Genomic DNA, 24129 nt, shown 5'->3' on the forward strand with positions numbered 1-24129 from the left:
ATACGAATGAGGTAAGAGCCGGTTGGACAAACGAGGAGTTCAACTCGAGCACGTTCGTTGACTATCTTATGCTTGATAGCAGCTTTTTCGTCCAGAACTCCAGGTATTAAAACCTTCCTTCCAATGGCCACGTACCTTTAGACAACTACTTTAGAAATGCACTTTGTCCCCCATAATAGGTTCTTATAATTGTAACAAAAAAAGAAAATGCAACTTTGTTTCATTCTTAGAAATACCAACTATTGAGAAGAAATAAAACACTTACTTTTATGACATTAGTACTCTCTAAATTTGAATTAGTGAGGAATTGTTCACTAATTCAAATATTATAGTAGATATTTCCACTAATTTTTGCTAAAATATTAATGTAATTTTTTTAAAAGTTTTAGTGATTATTAAAAATTAGTACAAATTGTCACTAATTAGTGAATAACAAATTTATTGAAATTTAGAGAGTAGGTGTACCTAGTATTTTCTCATATTTTATCATCAGAAACAACAAAAATATTAATGAATTTCGAAAAATATATAATAATAAATTGTTTTTTTAATCTGTTACAGGTGAGTTTTTTTTACATAATTTACAAGTTTACAACACAGAAACCAGAGGAATATGCAGTGAGTACATAATATAAACTATTTATATCTAAAATGAGATAACTTTCAGTGTTTTGTGGTTATAGAAGGTCGAAAGATACCCTCATGTTATGAAACTTTGTTGTATCCAACAATTACTCGTTAATACATAGTTTCTTGCTCCAATATAGCAGTGCTTATAATTTACTTTTTAAACTTCCGAAATTTTTTACATTCTCATATATCATAATGAGAATCTATTAGATTTTTTTTCGAAAATATATTTTCCTACACATTTTTCGTAGTCAGTACTTTTTAAATCAGTGCTATCTAATTACGGAACCGGTTCAGGAAAAAAAATTAAACCATTATTGAAGAAATTTTAAACAAGTATAAAAAATTTATTGAACTAATAGTAGAAAATTAATGAACTGGTATTGAGGAACTAATGTAACAATAACATGCAATTCCTGAATCAGAATCGAAAAAATTTATTGAACCAATACTAAGTAAATATTGAAAGAGTAACGAAAAATTTGTAAAGAAATAGCGTAAACTTTTATGAACTAGTATTTTTTACTAAAGAAGTACCTTACAGAACTATTAACTTACGGAACAAGTACTGTACTACTACTAAACCAGTTTTTGTCAATTATTGGACCAGTAGTGGACAATTATTAGTAGAAGTTTAATCAACTGTTCCGAAAAATTACTAAACTAGTACTGTTCTATTATTAAACCAGTTTTCAGGCAATTACTGTGCCAGTAATGGAAAATTACTAGGTAAGTACCTTCGATTTAATAAACTAGTTCCGCAAAATTACTGTGTACTGTACTACTTCTAAAGCCGTTTTAAGTAATTACTAAAGCAGTAGTAGATCATGGTTAGGCTACTACCGGGTCTTTAATAAACCAGTTCCGAAAAAATACCGAACTTGTACTGTACTACTAAAGCACTTACAGCAATTACTGAACCAGTTATACTAATGGTTTAGTAATTCCTGCTAAAGTATTTTTACTAAAGTAGTAGCGGAAATTTAAGGAACTAGTTCCGGAAAATTGCTGAACTAACAAGGTACAGCTAAATTAATTAACCAGTTATGGAGAGTCACAATTACACACTAAAAAATAATATTTACTTTCAGTTCACTTTTGACTAAAAACCGTTAACATTAGAACCATTTTTACTGAAATTCAGCCTTTAGTGAATGATTTTCAGTCCCAAAATTGATTTAATCTAGTTTTAAGATAAAAATTACGCTAGTTTTCAGGTATTTTGATTTTAAGATGTTAACGGTTTCAGTATTTGTTCTTTGTGTGTAGACCATTATCGGAAATTTAACGAAAAAATAGGTAAATATTACGGAACAAGTTCTGGAAAATTACTTACATCGTAGTGCAAACTACTAAAGCAGTGCTGAAATATTATTGAACCAGTATTGTAAAATTAGTAAAACCAGTGTAGTACAAATATTAAGGAAGTACATCTGGTAATTACTGAACAAGTTCCGCAAAATTATTATATATTTTATTAATTTCTAATTTGAATATACTGAAATCACAGATAAATTTTAGTTTAAAGAGATTGTTTCTTTCTCTCTCTAAATTCAAGAATAAAAAAGAAAAAAAAATTCTACGTAAATGAAGTCTCGCGTCCACTATATCTACTTGAATAAAACTACACCCGTGTTAGTATACACGTCCAGTTGTGTCGAGTAGTACATACATATATATATAAAAGCACCTCAGGGCACTCGTCGTTTTTGTCTTAGCTGTGCATTCCATGTTTTAGATGGCATCTGAGCGTCCCGTAACTCTCTCGTTGGTTATATATACTCAAAGGAATAAAGGAGCCCAGAAGTTGATGCCCTGCGGCATCCCTAACGGCTCAATGTAACTCTCTTTGGCACCTTTTTCATAAAGCGAAAAATAACTTCAGAATATGGAATTTTTACCTTGGAAATTCTGTCAGGATAACGATAACGATCGTTATAGACATATCTTTTGTAGAACATTTTTTCCTATATAAGATTTCTTTTTCTTCTTATCGTTTTTTTGGGTGAATATAAGGGGCGAGTTTGAAAAATTTCACATGCGTACAAATATATCGTATCGTTATACACACTGTAAATTTTAAAAAAATCATTCAACGAATTCATTAACCGTGAATTTTATGTGAATCTGATGAAAAATACAACAAAGGAGAGAGAGAGAATATTTTTAAAATAAGAAAAATTTCTTAAATTAAGAAAAAATTCTTAATTTAAGAACCTCCCTGAAGTTGACTTCGACGCTAAGCGGCGAAAATTGTTTTTCGCAGAATCAAAAATATCAAAACATTTTTTAAAAAGGTTTTTGGTCCACGCAATGCCTTGAGAAGTATTTTTCAAGTTGTTATTTGGATTGAAAAATTAAAAAAAAAATAATTTGAAATTTTTCATCCTGCGAAAAACAATTTTCGGCGCTGAGCGTCGAAGCCAACTTCAGGGAGGTATTTAAGAAATGTTTCTTATTTGAAGAATATTATATTCTAACTTTAAGAATAAAATGCATATGGGAAATATTCTTAAATAGGCGCCAAGAAGATATTCTTAAATTTAGAATATAGTTTTTTCAGTGTGTTTAATTAGCAGTTAAATGAGAAAAAATAATATTCCTATTTTTTTCAATTCAATATATCTATTAAATAAAATTCCCATAAAATTTGTCGAAAATAAGATAAAAATAGTTGTACCCAAGTAGAACATATGAATTTTTGTCAGACACTAGGCAACCGTGTATACATGTAAGAATTTTTCTAGCTTGTCTGACCAAATACGTACATTTTCTACTTAGGCAACTAAAGACCACATAAATCTTAAATCAATGCAGTTGATGATACATTAAGAATAAACTACACATGTAAAATATTTTTTTCTATTTAACCCCTTAACTGCGATGACGAAGATTTGACGCACAAAATTGTCGTCATCAGCAGTTAAGAGGTTAAAAAATAAAGAAATATGGATTTTTTTAAAATTGCATAACAAATTTTTGTTGCAGTTTTTATGGATTTTTTAAGATTTTAGGGAAAAAATGAGTTTTTTGGGAGGGCAAATTTTTTGTTAAAAATTTTAAAATTTCTGCAATTATTAATCTATTTTAATTGCACCTATGCTTATTTTCATTATTTTTTATTTGTAATACTTTTTTTCTTAGAAAATATTATGGAAAGTAAAAAATGTTAATAAATAATAATAAAAATAACGAAAACAATAATAATAATAATATTAAATGGAATTTAAAAAAAAAATTTTTTGTAAGAACCAAAAAATACTAAATGACCTTTTTAACATTAGTAGTGCTAATTTACAAGCCCTGAAAATTTGGTAAAAAAGGTGTCCTTTTTTAGAAAGAAAAAATTTTGTTTTCTTTTTTCAAAAAAATCTAATTATTTACAATCTGATGTATAAATAATATATATACAACCGAGATTATAAGAATGTATAATGTTAAACAACTGAAATTTATAATTACGAGGACAATTTCAGAATGTAAATTACGTAAACATAAGCGTACACGAGTGGATTCTCATTAAATTCTGGAATATGGGCTTATAGAATAATACAGAATATGCTTATAACTTCGAAGAGTAATGTACATATATACATGTCTCGTGAGTGCTATTATAGTAATCAAATGTACTTTAGTTCTATGACAGTGACGTTTATCTCCCAACAGCAGGTGACGTGTATTTCCCAATGGGAAATAGCCCACCCGTAACGATCAGAGCTTTGATGGTCTTTAGATTCAGCTAACAAGTATAATCGTCCATTGTAAATCAAATATATAGAAATTTTTCATTTTACTAAATTATTATTATAATCTTTCCTTTGTATTCGTTTTTATGACACTTTTTTCAATTTTTCCTTAAAATTGTCCTATTTTATGAGATTATTTTTATTTTAAATAAATTAAAAGTTTTTAGAATTTTTTATTTCTAATATTGTATTTAAAATTATTACATTATGCAGTATATAAAACATTAAAGAGTAATTTGGAAAAATCTCGCTCGCATGGGGAATCGAACCCAGGACCTTTGTGACACGAAACGTGTACTATATCCACACAGCCACATTAACTTACAGATATTTTACCTAATACATTCTTTTTAAATATTAAAAAGTACTACCTTTTGATTGTAATAACAAAATATTATTTTTAAATTTTTACATCTAATAATAGTTTATAATGTATATTAACATTTTTTAAATATTTCTAATGCAAATATTTCTTATTATTATTAATATTTTTTAAATGTCACAAATAATAATTTTTTTCGTTTAAATACTACGCAATAATACAAATGAAATAATGAAAAATTCGAACGAAAGAGAAACGTGTGCAATATACATGACGTCACGCCAAGAGGTGACGTTCGTCCTTATGACGTATACATGTTGACAAATAAAAGGAGATTAAATGTCCGCTGAATTAAATTGGCTTTACATTTATTTGAAATAAAAAAAAAAAATAACAAAATTGCACTCTCTAAAATTTGCAAAATTAGTAAAAATTTTACTTTTTTCAATTAGCGTAAATAATTTAATATATTACTATACGCGAATTCGTGGATTTTATTAACTTTTAATTTGTACAGAAAATGCTTATGGAATTTTTTTTAATTATGTAATAATTGAATTATTAAGTTGAAAACAATTAGCTATAAAATTCATTCGCCTCATTATACGTTATTATTATTTATATTAAATAATAATTATTGTTGATATTTAATTATTATTTAAATAAATAAATAATTAAATAATTTTTATTAAATAACTATCTTTTAAAATACCACATTCCAAGACGAGGAAGAAACTTATTTTTTTGTTTTTAAATTTGAGGGGCTGATAGTAAAAATGGTTTAAAATAACATTGGGAGCAAAAGTGGGATAAGTGACTTGGGAGCAAAAACGGGTTAAAATGATTCGTGTAATTTATTGATAAATTCATTATATTATCCATTAAAAAATATTAATTATAATAAAAAATGCATTTTTTCCTATTGTTAATATTTTTTAATCGATAATATAATGAATTTATCAATAAATTAAACGAATCATTTTAACCCGTTTTTGCTCCCAAGTCACTTATCCCACTTTTGCTCGCAATGTTATTTTAAACCATTTTTACTACCAGCCCCTCATTTATCAACTAGATCTCGAGAAAAAATTTTTAAATTAAAAACAGCTAAAAATTTCAATTGATTATGACTTTAACAAAAAAAAATTTTTTGGTCTAATATTTACAGAAGCTTATTTTGATAGAAGTAAAAAATACGATTTAACATTGAAAATTAATTACCTTTTGAAAATTTTAGCTCATCAATTTTGAGAAATTCTGACACTATAACTAAATAAAAATGAAAATTAAATATCAAAAAATAAAAAACAATATTAAATTTATTAGAAATAATAATATTTATTATTATTATTATTATAGATAAACAGGGCGATTAAAAGTTGAAATTCAATTTGACTGTGGATGCATTCGACTTGGATGCACTCATTGAAAAAGATATTATCGTCTGCTTTGTTGTCTCTACGTCTGTCGACGTCACAATAAACGATTCTCTGACGTCATAACGTAAAAAAAGGGGATAATCTTAAATAACTGAATCCTCTGCCGCAAGGTAGAAATTTTAAATATTAAGTCTTTTTTCAAAAAAAAGTCCTTTTTATTTAAAGCAAACAATTTTTATAACTCATCTTTTATATCTGAAAAAAATATATTTTCCAACAAAAATTATTTGTTATGAGATATTTTAGATTTAATTTTTAAAATTCTGTTAATTTTTATAAAATTGTTTAATTTTTCAACAAAATTTCATAATCCAATTTTAATTTGTAAATCAACATTTCTTCATTATAAAAACCTTTTTTTTCCAAAAGTGAAAAAACATGTACTCTTTCCATGCATAAGTTCTTTCTATATTTTCTTATAGAATCCTGGAATAATAGGTTAATTTTTCGTCATTATTGCCGCACAATGAAAAGAATGCTTTTAAAGTTCTCGCGTTAAAGTTTCATGCAGTTATAACACCTATACACCAAGAGGAAGTTTCTCAAAGTTAATTTAACGCTAAAATGAACTAAATTGATATTTAAAGCATTGAAAATTGCAAAAAAAAAAAATACTATAGGCGAACTCAAGATAACTTTTGGAAATTATTTTTCACACTTTAGGAAATGTCTGAAAGTTAAATAATCTAAAATAATATAAATTGTTCATAAAATAATTACAAAAATATTAAACTATTTCACTCTATTTAACAAATAAAGGGTAAGTCCAATTTGCGAAATGTATAAACAAACATGAAAATGAAACCCTGTACACTGCAAAAAAAAGTGTCTTAATATAAGATGTTTTGGTAGTATGTATCTTTTTAGTTATTTAAAGTGTCTTATTTTAAGATGTTATAATAGGAATAAAGCATTTTAATATTAAAATTAACATCTTATTCTAAGATAGAAGATGGTCGGCCCAACTAGGGCGGTCGACTCTCGTGCAGCCCTAGTTGGGCCGACCATTCGCACCTGCGGGAACTGACCCTATACGCTTTTATTTTAATTTTTCTTTTTTTTCATTTTCTTATTATAATAAATAAAAAACAATTAACTAAACGATTTTTTTTAAATACTTAGACCTAATTTATTAATTTTTTTAAATTAAACATTTTAATCGAAATAAAAAAAAATAGCCATTCCCGTAAACTTAAGTCACATTATAATCGTATATACAATGAAGTGACATTATTTGCATATCTCATGAATATGCAAATGATTTGATAACCATACATTGTATTAAATTTAATACAAAATTTTATAATAGCATGACCTACCTTCCATATCCATTCATAGTGGTTTGACTTGTATATGGGGCAAAATTTCTCAAGCGTTCCAATACCATAAATGTGTAAACATTGGAGTAATTAAAATATCATAACTTTATTGTATAAATGAATGAAGAAAATTTTTGACCTACATGTTTCCAAAAGATTTTTTCCTCCTCTTTTGAATAATGCAGAAATTTTTTTTTTAAATTCTAAATTTACCCCTTTTTTAAAAAACAGAAATATTTTTGATTTTTTTTTTAGAACCTTTTTTCTTTCTTTTAATAAATAATAATTTTCTTTCAATATTAAAATGAAGTTTAAAAATTAAAATGTATATTTTTAATACATAAATTAAACAAAATGCCGTTTTTTAAATTTATGTAATAAAAGTATAATTTTATTTTAAGGAGTAAAAAGGGTCGTTTAAAATAAAAATATTTTTGTTTTTTTTTTAAAAAAAAAGAGATAAATTTTGAATTTTAAAAAAGTTAGACCATTCGAAAGAGCAGGAAATAACATTTCGAAAACATAAATGTCAAAAAAAAATTTACCCTTTTATACAATAGTTATTATTTTTGAAAAAATGCACTGTTCACGCATTTGACCAAAATTTTAATCCTCTTTTCCCTCTACAGTTTTTGTTAAAAATTAATAATAATTTATGAGTGAAGTACTCATCCATATTACTAAATGTTGTGCAAATTGTAGAAAGATCGAAGAATTTTTTTTTTAATTGGATCATTTTAGAAATTTTTCCTCATATATATATATATAACTAATGATCATTAGAGAGAAACATTATCTGTATCGTATTGACGTATCAAATTCACATACATTCAATATCAATTTAAATGTATAGTATAAAGAGAAGTAAACGATCTTTGGAAAGTTAGGAGAAATAAAAAATTATTCAAATTTTATAGTGTTTCGTTTGCACAAATTCACCAACCTTCTCAAACTAAAAATTTATTTATTCTTAACAATTATTTTTTATAATAGGTATTTCAAAAAGATTTTCTCTACCATGGTTCGTCGATTATGTAATTTAATTTAACTTTAACGTCAAAATCAAATTCATTTTAACGTCAATGTCAAATTTAATTCAACAAATTCATTGTTTTATTTAACATTGACGTTAAATTAAAAATTAATTTTTGATTTAAATTTGACGTCGCATTCAAATTTGACTTTGACGTCAAAGTATACGAAATAATTAGTAATTTGTAAATAAAAAAATATTATTTGAATGGGTTACGTAACAAAAACAATAACATTTGGACAAATGGATTAATAATTTAAAAAAATATTAATTATTATTTATTTCAATAAATATTTAATTTCACAAGTTTTGAAATTCCAGTTGTCAAAATTGTTTTTATTTTTCTAACCTAAAAACATATTTCACTTTATTACGCGATTACTAGGAGTTTTCTTCTATAATATGAAAAAATTACTTTCAAAAAGAAACGTTTTTTTATATTGATCACTTCACATGAAATCTCCCATATATACATTTAAAATTTAAAAAAAAACAAAATATCTAAAGGTGTAGAAATAGTTTGAAAACTTATTTCGTTTTATATACTTTTTTATGTAGAATTTATGTTTACATTTTTATATTGTATATATGTATTCATATGTTTAAATTTGTTTTTAAATTATAGTAAAAGAAAAGAGAGAAAAAAAATACTTGTAAACGAGACATTTGGTTTCGTGTAAAAAAGAAATAAAACAGGAAAGACACCCTTGCCGTGACGTAAATGTTTTTCCTCAGTCTTAATATGAATAGTGTCGCTGTGAAAATAAATTATTATGGGTGCTTGACACCATGTATAAGAAACTACTACTACTACTTGGAAATTCCGAGAAGAACGAATCGCCTCTTTTTCCAATATATTATATTCTATTTTACGCTCAAGAGTATATAATATATAAATAAATAAAATATATAAATCAATATATTTTTATATACCTACTTCAATTTTCGTTTTTGTTCATTACTTAAAAAAAAAACAATTTTGTCAAAAAAAAATTTCAAATTTTTCAAAATGATGACTACGTATTAGGGTGGTCTAAATATACATGGGGAAAAATTGTTGGGATTTTTTTATTAGGATTGAAGTATTTGACTACTTTTTGTTTTTTTTTAAACTATGCCTTATAATGGTTCAAATTTCCCTTGTATTTTATATGAAAAAAACGATTTTTCGGTTTTTTTAAAATCTATATTTTTTAACCAGACAACTCTGTTACTCTTCAGAAATGTTTCAAAAATAAGATAAGTAATAAAAATTCTATCAAAAATACTATGCATTAAAAGTTTCATGAAAATCAAATCATTTTTTGAAATTTTAATTCACTATATTTGATCCGTCATTTTGAATTTTTTAATCTAAATATGCAAATTTGTATAATCAGCAACTCCAGTAAAACTGAAATATGAAGTTGCGCTTAATTTTAATGAAGCATTCAGAAGTTATACCTACTTAAAATAATTTATTAACACTAAAGGGTTAAATATTGACGGCGTGAGCTAAAAACGAATCACGGATCCGAAGTTTTAGTACTAAAACATATACTTGAACATGTATACAAAGTGACATCAATTTGCCTGCAAATTAAAAAAAAAAAAACAAAATTTGTTCTTGAAAGTCAAAAGTATGGATGTGCCGGCCGAGAACACAGAAAGATTCTTATTTTTATTTTTCATTCTTTAAATTTATAAATTATTATTGGTTTATTTTATTATCATATGGTTTTCCGTGTTCTTATGCTTTCATATAAAATGTGGCCGTTTTTATCATTTGGATTTGATTTTCAACTTTATTGATTATCAACCTTCTTGACGCGACAATCATGATTAGGATAACCGAAACTGTAATAGTTACACTGTAAAAAATTTCTTGGGTAATTTTACCAAAAATCTTCTGGAAGCAAAAAAACCCATGAATTTTTAGGTAGAAATACCCAATCATCTTGGTATTTTTACACAATAGATTTGGAAAAAAAACCAAAGAATTTTTAGGTAAAAATACACAATCTTCTTGGTATTTTTACAAAATATATTTGGAAAAAAACCCAACAATTTTTAGGTAAAAATACACAATCTTTTTGGTATGTTTACAAAATGTATTTGGAAAATATACCCAAGAATTTTTATGTAAAAATACACAAACTGTTTAGTGTTTCTACCAAAATTATTTGGAAAATATGCCCAAGAATTTTTGTGTAAAAATGCACAACCTTTTTCGTATTTCTACCTAAAGTAGTTGGAAAATATACCCAAGAATTTTTATGTAAAAATGCACAAAATTTTTCGTGATTCTACCTAAATTATTTGGAAAATACACCCAAGAATTTTTATGTGAAAATGCACAAACTTTTTCGAATTTTTACCTAAATTATTTGGAAAATATACCCAAGAATTTTTATGTGAAAATGCTCAAACTTTTTCGGATTTTTACCCAAATTATTTTGAAAAAGTACCCAAGAATTTTTAAGTAAAAAAGCACTATTTTTTCGTATTTGTACCCAAACTATTTTGAAAAATACCCAAAATTTTCTAGGTTTTAAAGAATTTAAATAAAGTGTTTAAGGGGGGAACACCAGTTGTAACTCAAGAAATAATGCTTTTTACAAGAATATTTTCCAAAAGAACAATGAATCTTTTTAAAGAATACTATTTATTAGTTAAAAGTACATGTTAAAAGCTGTAATTTAAAAGAAAAAAAAAATTTTTTTAACAAAAACTTTTAGAGATATGAGTCATTGAAGTGGCGCCTTAAGAAAAAAGGCGAATTGCGGTGACCAGCATTCTGCAGGTATACTTCGTCTGAAATACAAAAATGAAATTGATTTACATTTATTATAAGATTATCTAGTTCGTGATCGAAGGATTTAAAAAAAAAAAAAAATTTGACAAAATGGCGACCTGTCAAAGTCAAAAGTATAATTTTCGTTAAAAAAATACGGTCGATTTTCAGCTATATAAAAAAAAGTTTTGCATAAAAAAAAAAATCCTTCGATCACGAACTAGACTTATATGTGTAAATGAAGCACATTAAATTTTAAATAAATCGGTTTCATGGTATTCGAGTAATCGTGGTCACCGACTTGGAAAATGTCATTTTGAGAAAAACGCATTCAAAGTTTCAACTTACTTTTTTTTGTTCAGAAGAAATTTTGTTTCCAATTTACAAAGAGTCATCGATTCCTGGACCATATAATAACTCTTCCGCAGTGGTTGCCGTTTCTAAATCATAGGAAAAGGCCATCTGTCGTTAGGGTCAGGTATGGCTGGCCACCTTGTCTGAAGCCACGGGACGCGCCGCTGCAGTGTTCTGTATATCTCATTTATTTTTCATCGGATCAAGTTTAAAATTTACAGACACATTTCTAAATATGTATACTTTAAGAAAATGCAAAAAAAAAATAATCGATTTTTCGAAAGTTACAACTGGTGTTCCCCCCTTAACCCCTTCGCAGTCCAGTTAAAAATCGCTGGTGGGCCTAAAACGGTCCGAAAAAAAAGTTTCCAAAAAAATATGACTTCATCATATTTAAGGTTTTTGTGGTCGCTGAATTCGAATTTGAGGTCAGTTTTTCAAAATTCAAAATGGCGGATCCAATATGGCGGACAAATTTTAAAAAAATCAATCCAATTTGCCTGAAAATTGTTACTCGGGGGTTTTTGGGGTCGCTAAATTCAAATTTGAGGTCAGTTTTTCAAAATTCAAAATGGCGGATCCAATATGGCGGACAAATTTTTAAAAAATCAAACCGATTTGCCTGAAATTTGTTACTCAGGGGTTTTTGTGGTCGCTGAATTCGAATTTGAGGTCAGTTTTTCAAAATTCAAAATGGCGGATCCAATATGGCGGACAAATTAAAAATTTTTTTTTTTTAAATTTGTCCGCCATATTGGATCCGCTATTTTGAATTTCAAAAAACCGACCTCAAATTCGAATTCAGCGATCCCAAAAACCCCCGAGTAACAAATTTCAGACAAATCGGATTGATTTTTTAAAAATTTGTCCGCCATATTGGATCCGCCATTTTGAATTTTGAAAAACTGACCTCAAATTCGAATTCAGCGACTACGAAAACCCCCGAGTAACAATTTGTGGTCAAAACGCATTAATTTTTAAATTATCCGCCATATTGGATCGGCCATTTTGAATTTTGAAAAACCGACCTCAGATTCGTAATCAGAGACCCCGAAAACCCCTGAGCAACGAGTTTCATGTAAATCTGATAAATTTTAAGTTTTCATGGTCGCCATTTTGGGTCCGCCATTTTGTTTTTTTGAAATCTGACTTCAAATTTGGATTCAGCGACCCCAAAAACCCCCGAGTAACAAATTTCAGGCGAATCAAATTAAATTTAGTATTATTTTTTTGCGATGGCCATATATGGCCACTTGCACAAAGGTGGCACGACTTTTTCTGGCCACATATGGGCCCTGGACTGTCAAGGGGTTAAAGAAGATTCACAACTTTTTAATTGTTACCATGCAAAAATTTAGAAAAATAATTTTTTTTCTTTATTTATAATGTGATTTATAAATAGAATGGTAGGAAAAAATAGTAATTTATGAGTATACATGTAAAATCCGCCTTCTCATTGTATATATGGATGAGTACCAGAAATTTATTTTTATTATTTATATTACTATTTATATTAAATTAATCAAACGACTTTAAAAATAGAGAGCGATTAATAGTCACTGTACAAATTGACGGATATTTGAATTTTATTATTTTTTTATTGATAATTATTATTTCTGTAAATCGATATTTTCTTAAAACAAAGTTTATTTATATATTATATTGACTTTGAATGTGCGAAGCAGGGATGTGTCCGGAAATGCCATTTTTGTTCTGTTCCGTGCCAGTGCCACGGAATAAAAATATTTACATATTTTGTTCCGTGCCAAGGCACGGAACAAAAATGGTTGTGTATTCAGTTCCGTGCCGAGGCACGAAACGAAAATGTATATATATTTAGTTCCGTGCCAAGGCATGGAACGAAAATAGTTGTATATTCAGTTCTGTGCCGTGGCACGAAACGAAAATGGTTAAATATTCAGTTCTGTGCCAAGGCATGGAACAAAAATAGTTGTATATTTAATTCCGTGCCAAGTTACAAAACAAAAATTTACAGGTATTTATTTTCGTGCTATAAGTACAGAATAAAATTAATTATTTAGGAATATTATTCCGTTCCAAATACGTAAACAACAATAAATGAGAACAGATTGTCGGGCCTGTTTACATTAAGTGTCCTTGCACTCAAGGATATTATCTCTCAAATTCGTTATATGTGCAACATTAGAAATGAAAAGAGACAAGAAAATGTTTTTATTCTAAATAATATGTACTTAGTCTCTTATTATAAAAAAATCAAACCACAGCTTTATGAGTTACATGCGTAATACTTTTTAATAAAATTGATAAAATCAATTACTCGACTACAATAAAATGTATCATATAAAGGGTGGTATTATTAATAAGGGGCCCTCCATAAAATAAGTTAACAATATTTTATTCTTTTTATAACCCCCGGCCCCCCTCTTTATCAATAGGATTACTTTTTCTAAACAGTAATGTGCTGTGGGAACAGTTACTTTTTTTAACGAGTAACGCGTAATCGTTACCGATAATGTTTCTAAAAATTATCGCGTTACCGTTACTTTTTCTATTTTCTTTTATTTTTTGAAAAATTTTCGAAATTTCAGTTTCTTCAATGTAGACCTATTTTCAATGACTGATAACTCGAAAAAAATGGATTTTTTCAATTTTTGATAACACAAGAAAAGTTTCAGTTTTTGTTTTACTTTTCAATAATGTTAACAAAATTTTTTTTTTCATTTTTTATTAAAAAAATAACAATTTTTTATAAACAAATAAAGTTTTTTTTAATTTGGCTATGATATTTTTTTTAATTTTTTTTAAACACACCTGGAAATACTAAGAAAATTTTGAAAAAAAAATTTAGAGTGGGCCGATAAGTTTTATTGGTTTAAGTAAACGTTTAAACACCGCGCGCAGCATTTTGCGCATTTTTAAAAATTAAAAAAAATTGTAAAATTGTTAAAAAATTTTTGTTAACATTATTGAAAAGTAAAAGAAAAACTGAAACTTTTCTTCTCTTATCAAAAATTTAAAAAATCCATTTTTTTCGAGTTATCAGTCATTGAAAAAAATTTTCAATTGTTGATAATTTAAGAACAATTAACTTTCGAAAAAAATTGGTTAAAAAAAAAATGTTCCTTATTATATGTAGAATTAGGAAAAAAATATTAAAAATTTTTTTTAAATAATTTTGTTTTTCTCCCATTTTGATCTTATATATTTTTACGACAAATACATGAGGTCAAAATGAGAAAAACAAAATTATTTTTAAAAAATTTTAATTATTTTTTCCTAGTTCTACACATAATAAGGAACATTTTTTCTCTAAACAATTTTTTTCAAAAGTCAATTGTTCATAAGTTATCAACAATTGAAAAAAATGGGCCATTTTTTTAAATAAATGGTCGAGTAAATGGTCATATCTTTTTCAAAAATCATTGTAGAGAAATTTTCAAAAAAGCGTTTAAAAGGTGATAAAATAAGCTTTCAAATTCCGTATCGAGAATTAAATTCTGATCATTTCTTCATAACCAAGATCAATTTGAAATTTACAAAAAAAATAAAAAATTTTTTTGTTATTTTAAACAATTAAACAATGCATTTTTTTTATTTTCTTTTTTGTATCGTTAAAGTCAAAGATATAAGCTATAAGATGAATATTTGAGGAAGGTTACATCTTTTTTAGAATTAAAGATGCAAAACTTTTTGTAAAGCCCTAATATGCTGTAAGGTGGGTAAATATTATTGAGCGGCAGTGTATATATGTATAATAAATAAATAAAATAAATAAGTCGCATACAATAAAAATTGTTTATCAACAAGTTGACTGTCTATTAAATGTTAAATAAGATTTCTGAGAAATTTAATTAAAATAAAATAAATATAGACTGAATATATACAGGGTCTATAATAACCGGGTACTATCATGAAAACATGTAATCATAAAATATTCTTTGAGTTTTTACTCAATTAATATTCCCTAACAGCATCCGGATATTCAAGAAATCCTACGAACGTTCTAGGGATATCCGGTAATTAGGATATCCATAGATATCCTGAGGACATCGTAGAGATATCCGGCTACGGCTAGGACATTATGCAAAATTATTCGGCATATTGAATCCGCCATTTTGAATTTTGAAAACTGATATCGGATTTGTAATCAGTAACCCAAATAACCCCTGAGTAACGAGTTTCATGTAAATACAATAATTTTTTTAAAAAATCGTCTGCCATATTGGATTCGCCATTATGAATTTTTAAAAACGGATATCAGATTCGTAATCAGCGACCCAAAAAACCCCTAAGTAATAAGTTTCATGTAAATCCGATAATTTTTTTTTAAAATCGTCTGCCATATTGGATACGCCATTTTGAATTTTTAAAAAACTGATATTGGTTTCTTAATTAGCGACCCCAAAAACCCTTACGGGTACAATGATCTATAAACTTTGTTGAGTAAAAAAATATACATATATCTGAAAGTGTACAATATTCATTTATGATGTTAATATTCATATATTAAAATTTATAGAGTATTTTTATTTAATCTTAATAATGAAATAAACTATAGAATTAGATATATATTCATTTCTCGGAATTTATGATATTTAAATGTTTGTATCATGTTGCATAAAGGGTTTAGAATCAAAACAAAATCCGAGTCTAATTAGTAACGTGTCAGGACACGTAAATGTATTACTATATATTTCTGTTTTTGAGCTTGGAACGAAATAAAATTTCTACTTATTTTTGTTTCTTTCCACAGCACAAAATATAGTTACCTCTTATTTTTGTTTTGTTCCTTGGCACAAATTATAATTACCACTTATTTTGGATTCGTACCTCGGCACGAAATATAATTACCTCGTATTTTTGTTCCGTTCCTCGGCACAAAATAAAATTGCCTCTTATTTTTGTTTCGTGGCGGGACACAAAACAAATTTCTTAAGTAATTCAGTTTCATGCCTCTGGCACGGAACGGAACAAAATTAAAATTGATTTTAGTTCCGTTTCCGGACACATCCCTGGTGCGAAGAAGCGGTTTAAATAAAAATGAATTGTTAGCTTAAAAATTCTGTTTGATTATGGTTCTTAGATGAATAATAAACATTTCACAATAGGTTTTAAAATCAGTTTACGTGTCCAATTTAAAAAAAATTGAGTTTTAATAATATAAAACTAGTATTTTATAAAGAACCAGAATTTATTTAATGTTCATATGTGTATAGATAATAGATGTTTTATATTTGTGTTCAAATAAATTTATTAACATTAAAGTTATTTTCTTATTTCGTTTTTATGTTTATGCATTTAGAGTATTGAACGGACATTTTTTACAAAATCAGCCAAAATCCTTATCACCTAAATCCAAAAGACTGTACGAATCTATAGAAAAACACGATTGCAAAACGAAAAGTAATCTAATAACAGCTGCGACCTTGTGCTCTCTGCATGCTTCTGCCATCTGACGGCGGCAGGAGGCAATGAATTTGTTATTATATTATTTTCCTACTTTTCGTTTTTCAATCGCGTTTTTATATGGATTCGCACAATCTTTCGGATTTAGAAAATTTATAAGATAAAAATCTTTGGCTGCTTTTGTAAAAATTGTCCGTCTTTCGAGAAAAAAGTATTGTTTATCATTTTCCTGTTCAGTGCCGTTATTATAGGGTGATAATTAAAGGTCTCTTCTTGCCAAAGAATTTCAGAGACTATATTCGACTTAAACATTAAAACTTAATCTTTTGAAATTGGACACAAACACTACAGCAATATAATTATTTATATGTAAAACTGAAAATAAGTAATTATTTTATCATTTATTACACTATTTATAGATTAAATAAATTCTGATTCCCCATGAAACAATGTTTTTATATAAAAACGCAATTTTTTTTTTAATCGGGAACGTACACTGATTTTAAAAACCTATTGAGAAATGTTTTTTTTATTCAACTAAGAACCATAATCAAAAAGATTTTTTAAATTGCGTGGCGTATGTGTATAATTTGTATTATTTATGTGATTAAATTCTTGACGTCAGGTAGATTTTGTTAATTACTTGTTGAGTATATTATAATAGTTGATTCTTTTTTGATGGAAGATTGAAAATGATTTATTTCTATAATTGAGGGGCTGGAAACAATAACAACCAGTACGCTCGGCCGGTCGCTTTGAAGCCAGTCAACACGTCAAAAAGGTGAAAAAATTGAAACTCAAAATTCGGATTCTTCAAAAGCTTCACTTTATAGAAGATAAAAAATGCATCTTTTTTCTCTTAGAAACTTTTTTTTAAATCCAATATTTTTGATAATAAAAGCAAAAAGCCCAAAAAAAATTTTATCAAATGTAATGAAATTTTAAAATGTAAACGATCATTTCTTTCACAAATAGTAATAAATTTGTTTACAACTTGGTATACATACTAAATTAGGTCTAATAACGCCATTAAAACATTAGAAAAGGCAAAAAAAATTATTGTTTTATTATTTTTAATTAAAAATTGAAAGAGGTCGATATTCACATTTTCTAACTTTTGACGATAAAATGTCTGCAGGGAATTTCAAAACTGTAAGAACTTCTCTTATAATATTTATTCACTACTATTTCAGGAAGTTTTCTGCAAAATTCCAAATCAATTCCTGTTATAGTTTTTAAAAAAATTAATTTTCAAGAAAAAGCGGATAGCCCATCGCGTTCACTTAACCCGCTGGAGACTCTTTCTTGAAGTATGTGAAATTATTTCGGCTCGAATAATAAGAAATTAGTGAAATAAGAAGAAAGTTATGTTTATTTTTTGTGATCAGTATCTTATATGTATGTACATTAGTATTAGAATTGTTAACAATATTAATATTAGTAACATTTATAATTCATACTTGATATTTTGTAAATATTTAAAATACGCATATTATAAATATAATATAAATAAATATAAATAATATAAATATTATAAGAGAAGTTCTTACAGTTTTGAAATTCCCTGCAGACATTTTATCGTCAAAAGTTAGAAAATGTGAATATCGACCTCTTTCAATTTTTAATTAAAAATAATAAAACAATAATTTTTTTTGCCTTTTCTAATGTTTTAATGGCTTTATTAGACCTAATTTAGTATGTATACCAAGTTGTAAACAAATTTATTACTATTTGTGAAAAAAATAATCGTTTACATTTTAAAATTTCATTACATTTGATAAAATTTTTTTTGGGCTTTTTGCTTTTATTATCAAAAATATTGGATTTAAAAAAAAGTTTCTAAGAGAAAAAAGATATGTTTTTTTATCTTCTATAAAGTAGTGCTTCTGAAAAATCCGAATTTTGAGTTTCAATTTTGAGGTGTTGATTGGCTTCAAAGCGACCGGCCGAGCGTACTGCACAGTAAAAACAAAATCTGAAACCGAATGTAAGCTTACTTTAATTTTTAACTTATTTTAAGCAAGAAACTTTATTTAATAATGAAAATTAGCTTAAAATAAGAGTTAGTGGTTCTCTTACTATAAATAAGCTTATAATTCGACTGATTTTTAATTCACTGGTCTTAAGTAAAAAAAAGACGACAGTGACTTTTTAAAAGTCTTTACTTGAGCTGGGTGTCAGTCCGCCGAGTCTTAAAGTGGTAGTTGTGACGTCACAGGCAAAACGTCTGTTGTGAAAACGCCATAGCGTACGCGTACAGTGAAGCGTGGTTGAGAAATGATTTTCTCGTGTTTTAATTTTGGTTTTATTCATTTATAATTCACAAGAATGGGTTTTTTTACTGGGTTTTTAATATCGGATATTCCAGCAAAGCACGCATATCTTTCACCTTTGTCTCAGCTATACTATTTAGAAAAAAAGTCGCTAAATATTACCAAAAGTACAAAACTGTGTGGAACTTGTTGGAAGAGCTTAAATTATTCTAAACTGTTAATTCCTAAGTTTATATATATATATATATATATTACGTATAATGTTATTTTTTAAATTTAGTTTGCAGAATTGAAAATGAAAATGACAAGATTTTTTTAAATATAAAAGTTCCTCGTCATTTTCATTTAAATAATGCAAATTTATAAATTAGAAAAAATTGTTATAAGTAATATAAATATATATATATATATATATATATATATCAAAATTCTAATATGCTTTTAAGTCATAATTTAGGATTATTATCACACCAGGTTAACGCTGAAAGACAGTCTGTAAGGAAGCTTAATTTCAGCCCTCTTTTAACATAAGACTAAATGATAGTCTAAAACCTAACTGAATTTCAGTTCTTCAACAAGCTTAGAGCTAAATTTCAGCTCGTATGACATCTTACTTATAGTAAGATAAGGGTATTCTTTTTAAACATTTTTTGAGTACTGATTTTCAGTCAATATGATCTACTTCCGTTTACATCTTGAAAAAAGACAACTTATAAGCTTAAAAGAAGATTTTGTTTTTACTGTGTGGTTGTTATTGTTTCCGGCCCCTCAATTATGCAATTTTTTTATTAAGATTTTTCAATGTCTGAAAATTTTTAATTGTTTCGGTTTTTTTTTATTGTAAGAACAAGAAATTCGTTATTATTTTTGAGTTTCATTTTTTTGGTCAAAATGTTTTTTTCAAAAATCAATGTAACTAGTCGAAAATGTATTAAAAAAAGCTTGCGAAACCATCCGTACGAATTTGCTTCAAACTTTCCATTCGGGGGTTTTTGGTGTTGTTTACGAATCCGATGTTAGTTTTTCAAAATACAAAATGGTGGATCCAATATGGCGGACATTTAAAAAAATTGCTGGAATTAGCTTAAAACTTGGTACTCGGGGGTTTTTGGGGTCGCTGATATAAATTCGATGTTACTTTTTTAAAATTCAAAATGGTCTGATCAAATATAGCCTCCGTGTAGAGAGTTTCAAGCGATTTCGAACAATTTTTGAAAAATTCCGCCATATTGGATCCGACATTTTGAATTTTGAAAAAGTAACATCGAATTCCTAATCAGTGACCCCAAATACCCCTAGATACCAATTTTCAGGAAAAAAAATTTTTCTATACATTTTTTGCACTTTTTATCGAATTCCTTTTGCCAACAAAGGGGTTAATATCACAGGCACACAAAAAAAAAAGTTGTCTGTTTCTTGAACTAGACATATATTTCCTATAGTATTTTGGCCCGCTGAAACCGAATCTGAGCTCAGAATTGCTCCATCACCCTTAGTTTTTTTTAAATCGACCAAAACCACCCTTAAATAGAAAAATTCAAATTTAATAAGTAAAAAATATTAAATTACCGGTTTCTTTAAAAACAGAACCTTACATGTATGTAGTTTTGCTCTACTAACTCAAAAAAAGCCAGCATTGATCCATCACCCTCTGAATTTTTTTAATCAAAAAAACTACCCTTAATCTGAAGAATCAAACTTAGGAGGTAAAACAATAAAATAACTGATTAAAAAAGTTATAACCAGGTATTTTTACTCCAGCAATGCGGAAACAAAGCCAGAAATGCTCCCTCTCCCTCTAAAATTTTTTTAAATCGAAAAAACCACCAAAGAATCAAACTTAGGAGGTAATACAATATAATTATATTGTATTACCTCCTAAGTTTGATTCTTCAGATTAAGGGTAGTTTTTTTGATTAAAAAAATTCAGAGGGTGATGGAACAATGCTGGCTTTATTTTTTTGATTTAGAAGAGCAAAACTACATACATGTAAGGTTTTGTTTTTAAAAAAACCGGTAATTTAATATTTTTTACTTATTAAACTTGAATTTTTCTATTTAAGGGTGGTTTTTTCAATTTAAAAAAAAATTATAGGGTGAGGGAGCATTTTTGGCTTTGTTTCTGCCTTGCTGGAGTAAAAATACCTGGTTATAAAATTTTTTAATCAGTTATTTTATTGTTTTACCTCCTGAATATGATTCTTCAGATTAGGGGTAGTTTTTTCGATTTAAAAAAATTCAGAGGGTGATAAATCAATGCTGGATTTTTTTTTGAGTTAGTAGAGCAAAACTACATACATGTAAGGTTCTGTTTTTAAACAAACCGGTAATTTAATATTTTTTACTTATTAAACTTGAATTTTTCTATTTAAGGGTGGTTTTTCGATTTAAAAAAAATTTAGAGGGTGAGGGAGCATTTCTAGCTTTGTTTCTGCTTTGCTGGAGTAAAAATACCTGGTTATAAAATTTTTTAATCAGTTATTTTATTGTTTTACCTCCTGAATTTGATTCTTCAGATTAGGGGTAGTTTTTTCGATTAAAAAAATTCAGGGGCGTGATGGATCAATACTGGCTTTGTTTTTGAGTTAGTGGAGCAAAGTTTTGTAGATGTAAAATTCGGTTTTTTTAAAAAATAAGTTGATTTATTTTTTATCTCCGAAGTGTGAATTTGTCCGTTTAAGGGTGGTTTTGGTCGATTTAAAAAAAAAAACTGAGGGTGATGGAGCAATTCTGAGCTCAGATTCGGTTTCAGCGGGCCAAAATACTATAGGAAATATATGTCTAGTTCAAGAAACAGACAACTTTTTTTTTGTGTGCCTGTGTATTTAATTTAAAAGAAAAAAAATTATGAAATGCGGTGTATCTTATAAAACCCCTTGAAAAAAATGGCAATTTTTGTACTAATTATAGTCCCGATTGACGGTAGTTTTAGAAAAAATACTAAAAAAGCAAAGTTATTTCTTTTTTTTTTTATAAATATAACAACAACAGTGTATGGAATGCCTTATGCGCGAGTATATATAACATACGGAAGGAAGTTTAGCTAATAAGATTGTACCCGGGTGCCGATATGAAGATGGTAGGGGGGATGGCACGACGTTCATGATAAATCGACGAAGGTAACGCATTAGGAGCGCGCGACTTGAAAGAGGTTATAAGATCGGTAAATGGGAGCGGGGGAGCAACAGTTGCGTGGGTGGATGCGCGAGTGGATCACAGTCGATGAAAATGAATGGGGTGGTTGAGTACGTGGGGAGTGGGGTAGAGAAACTTTGCCGTTCGTGGGAGGATAAAAGGGGTTGTGTGAAGCATGAGGGAGTTACCGAACGTGAGAGTAGACGTGCTAAGCAATCAGTTCTCGCTGCTTGCACGTCGTCAGCGGATCGCGCCGCGTACCCTCTACATGTATGCATATTATCCTACTAGTGTCACAGTCATAAATTTTTTTTTTTTCTTATTTTTACAACTCGAATCAAAATTTCAATTTTTATTCATTTTAAAAAATTATTTTTTAAAATTTTATTTTAAAAATTTTATTTTAAAAATTTTTATTTTTTAAAAATCTTTTCTTTTTTATTATTAATTAATTTTCATTAATTAGTTGACTATTTCTTTTGTTTTGATTTTAATTAATTTTTTATTTTATTTATGAATATTATTTCAGGGACGCAATCTGAAAAAAATTATGGTTCCCCTCTTTCTGAAAAATTTCGAGAGATACTTTAATCTCGAAATAAATTTTTCTGTTTGCGCCACTTATTTTTTTAAATTACATTATTGTAGATGTATAATTTTTTTACTTTGATTTAAACTTTAGTGTTTGTAAACACAGAAAAGAATGTGTTTGCTTTTACCATGGAGAAAATTTGTCTTGTACATATATATATAAAAAAGTGATTGAGTGTTTATTATTTAGGTTCAAAGGAAATTTTATAAAAATTATATACTGTGTTTTCGAAAATTCAGTCAAATTAGAACTAAAATTTGATAATTATTGAAATATTTAGTTAATGAAGAATTTATAATATGTGGAAATTAAATTTTTCTAATTAAATTCCATTGTAATTATTTCTTGTTCTTTTGTATATATTGAATATATATGTACATTTAATTTATATAGAATGAAATTTAAATTTCTATTTTATATCTGCGGTAATGAAATTAAAATTTGAGATTAAATTTTCATTAATTATTCGATTAATTTTAAAAATTGACTGATTAAATTAAAAAATAGGTATATTTAATGGTATATTGAAAATTTTATCTTCATTTTGAAATAAAACTTTTTTTTCTTCTTTTTTTTTAAATAAAATCGAAAATCACTTTGCGATAAGAAACTTTGGTGAATGAGCTGTGAATGTGGTTTATTCAAAGGTGGAAATCCAAATCGATGAGTATGAGGATCAATGTCCTGTAAAATATTCCTGTTAAGTTTGTAGTGCTAATCTCTGTTGAATACCACACAGGCAGAGTGATAAAGTTCTCATGTGACGACACAAACACACACTTTGATATAGAAAATTGTAAAGGGTATATATATATATACCTATATAGTCGATTGGCCCAAATTATGGGTTGTTTACTCTTGTCCTGAAATTAAGGCACCAATTTTCCGCAGCACTAACTGCATTTCCAAAGTTTCAAATTGCAAGCCCAATTTGCAATTTTTTTCTATATATACAAGAAAAATTCAAAAAATTTTATAGGACTACAAAAAACTTTGTAATTTAAACAATTTCACGATATTAAAATTTTTAAATTCCAAAAATATTTTTTTATCCTAATTGCTTAATTTATCTGAAAAATTACAAAAAATAAAATAAATACTGCAAAATTTTCAGAAATGTCAGAA

At 27.2% G+C, this 24129-nt stretch overlaps 1 protein-coding gene across 3 annotated transcripts in view; it reads left to right on the top strand.

The window, feature by feature from the left end:
- Positions 1 to 24129, top strand: part of LOC127285907 (uncharacterized) — a 192068-nt gene that overhangs the window by 70869 nt on the left and 97070 nt on the right. The window contains exon 1 of one of the 3 annotated variants that reach the window (XM_051312113.1): positions 563 to 618. The exons of 1 other annotated variant lie outside the window; for it this stretch is intronic. In XM_051312113.1, the coding sequence (XP_051168070.1) occupies positions 614 to 618 (5 nt within the window). In that variant the 5' untranslated portion in view covers positions 563 to 613. Of the gene's footprint in view, positions 1 to 562; positions 619 to 22612; positions 22683 to 24129 lie in introns of those variants that run through there. One more of the 3 variants, XM_051312115.1, reaches the window with a different exon arrangement.

Source organism: Leptopilina boulardi, unplaced genomic scaffold (genome assembly GCF_019393585.1).
Source record: "Leptopilina boulardi isolate dan_hultmark-lab unplaced genomic scaffold, ZJU_Lbou_2.1 LbouV2_342, whole genome shotgun sequence".
Lineage (NCBI taxonomy): Eukaryota > Metazoa > Arthropoda > Insecta > Hymenoptera > Figitidae > Leptopilina > Leptopilina boulardi.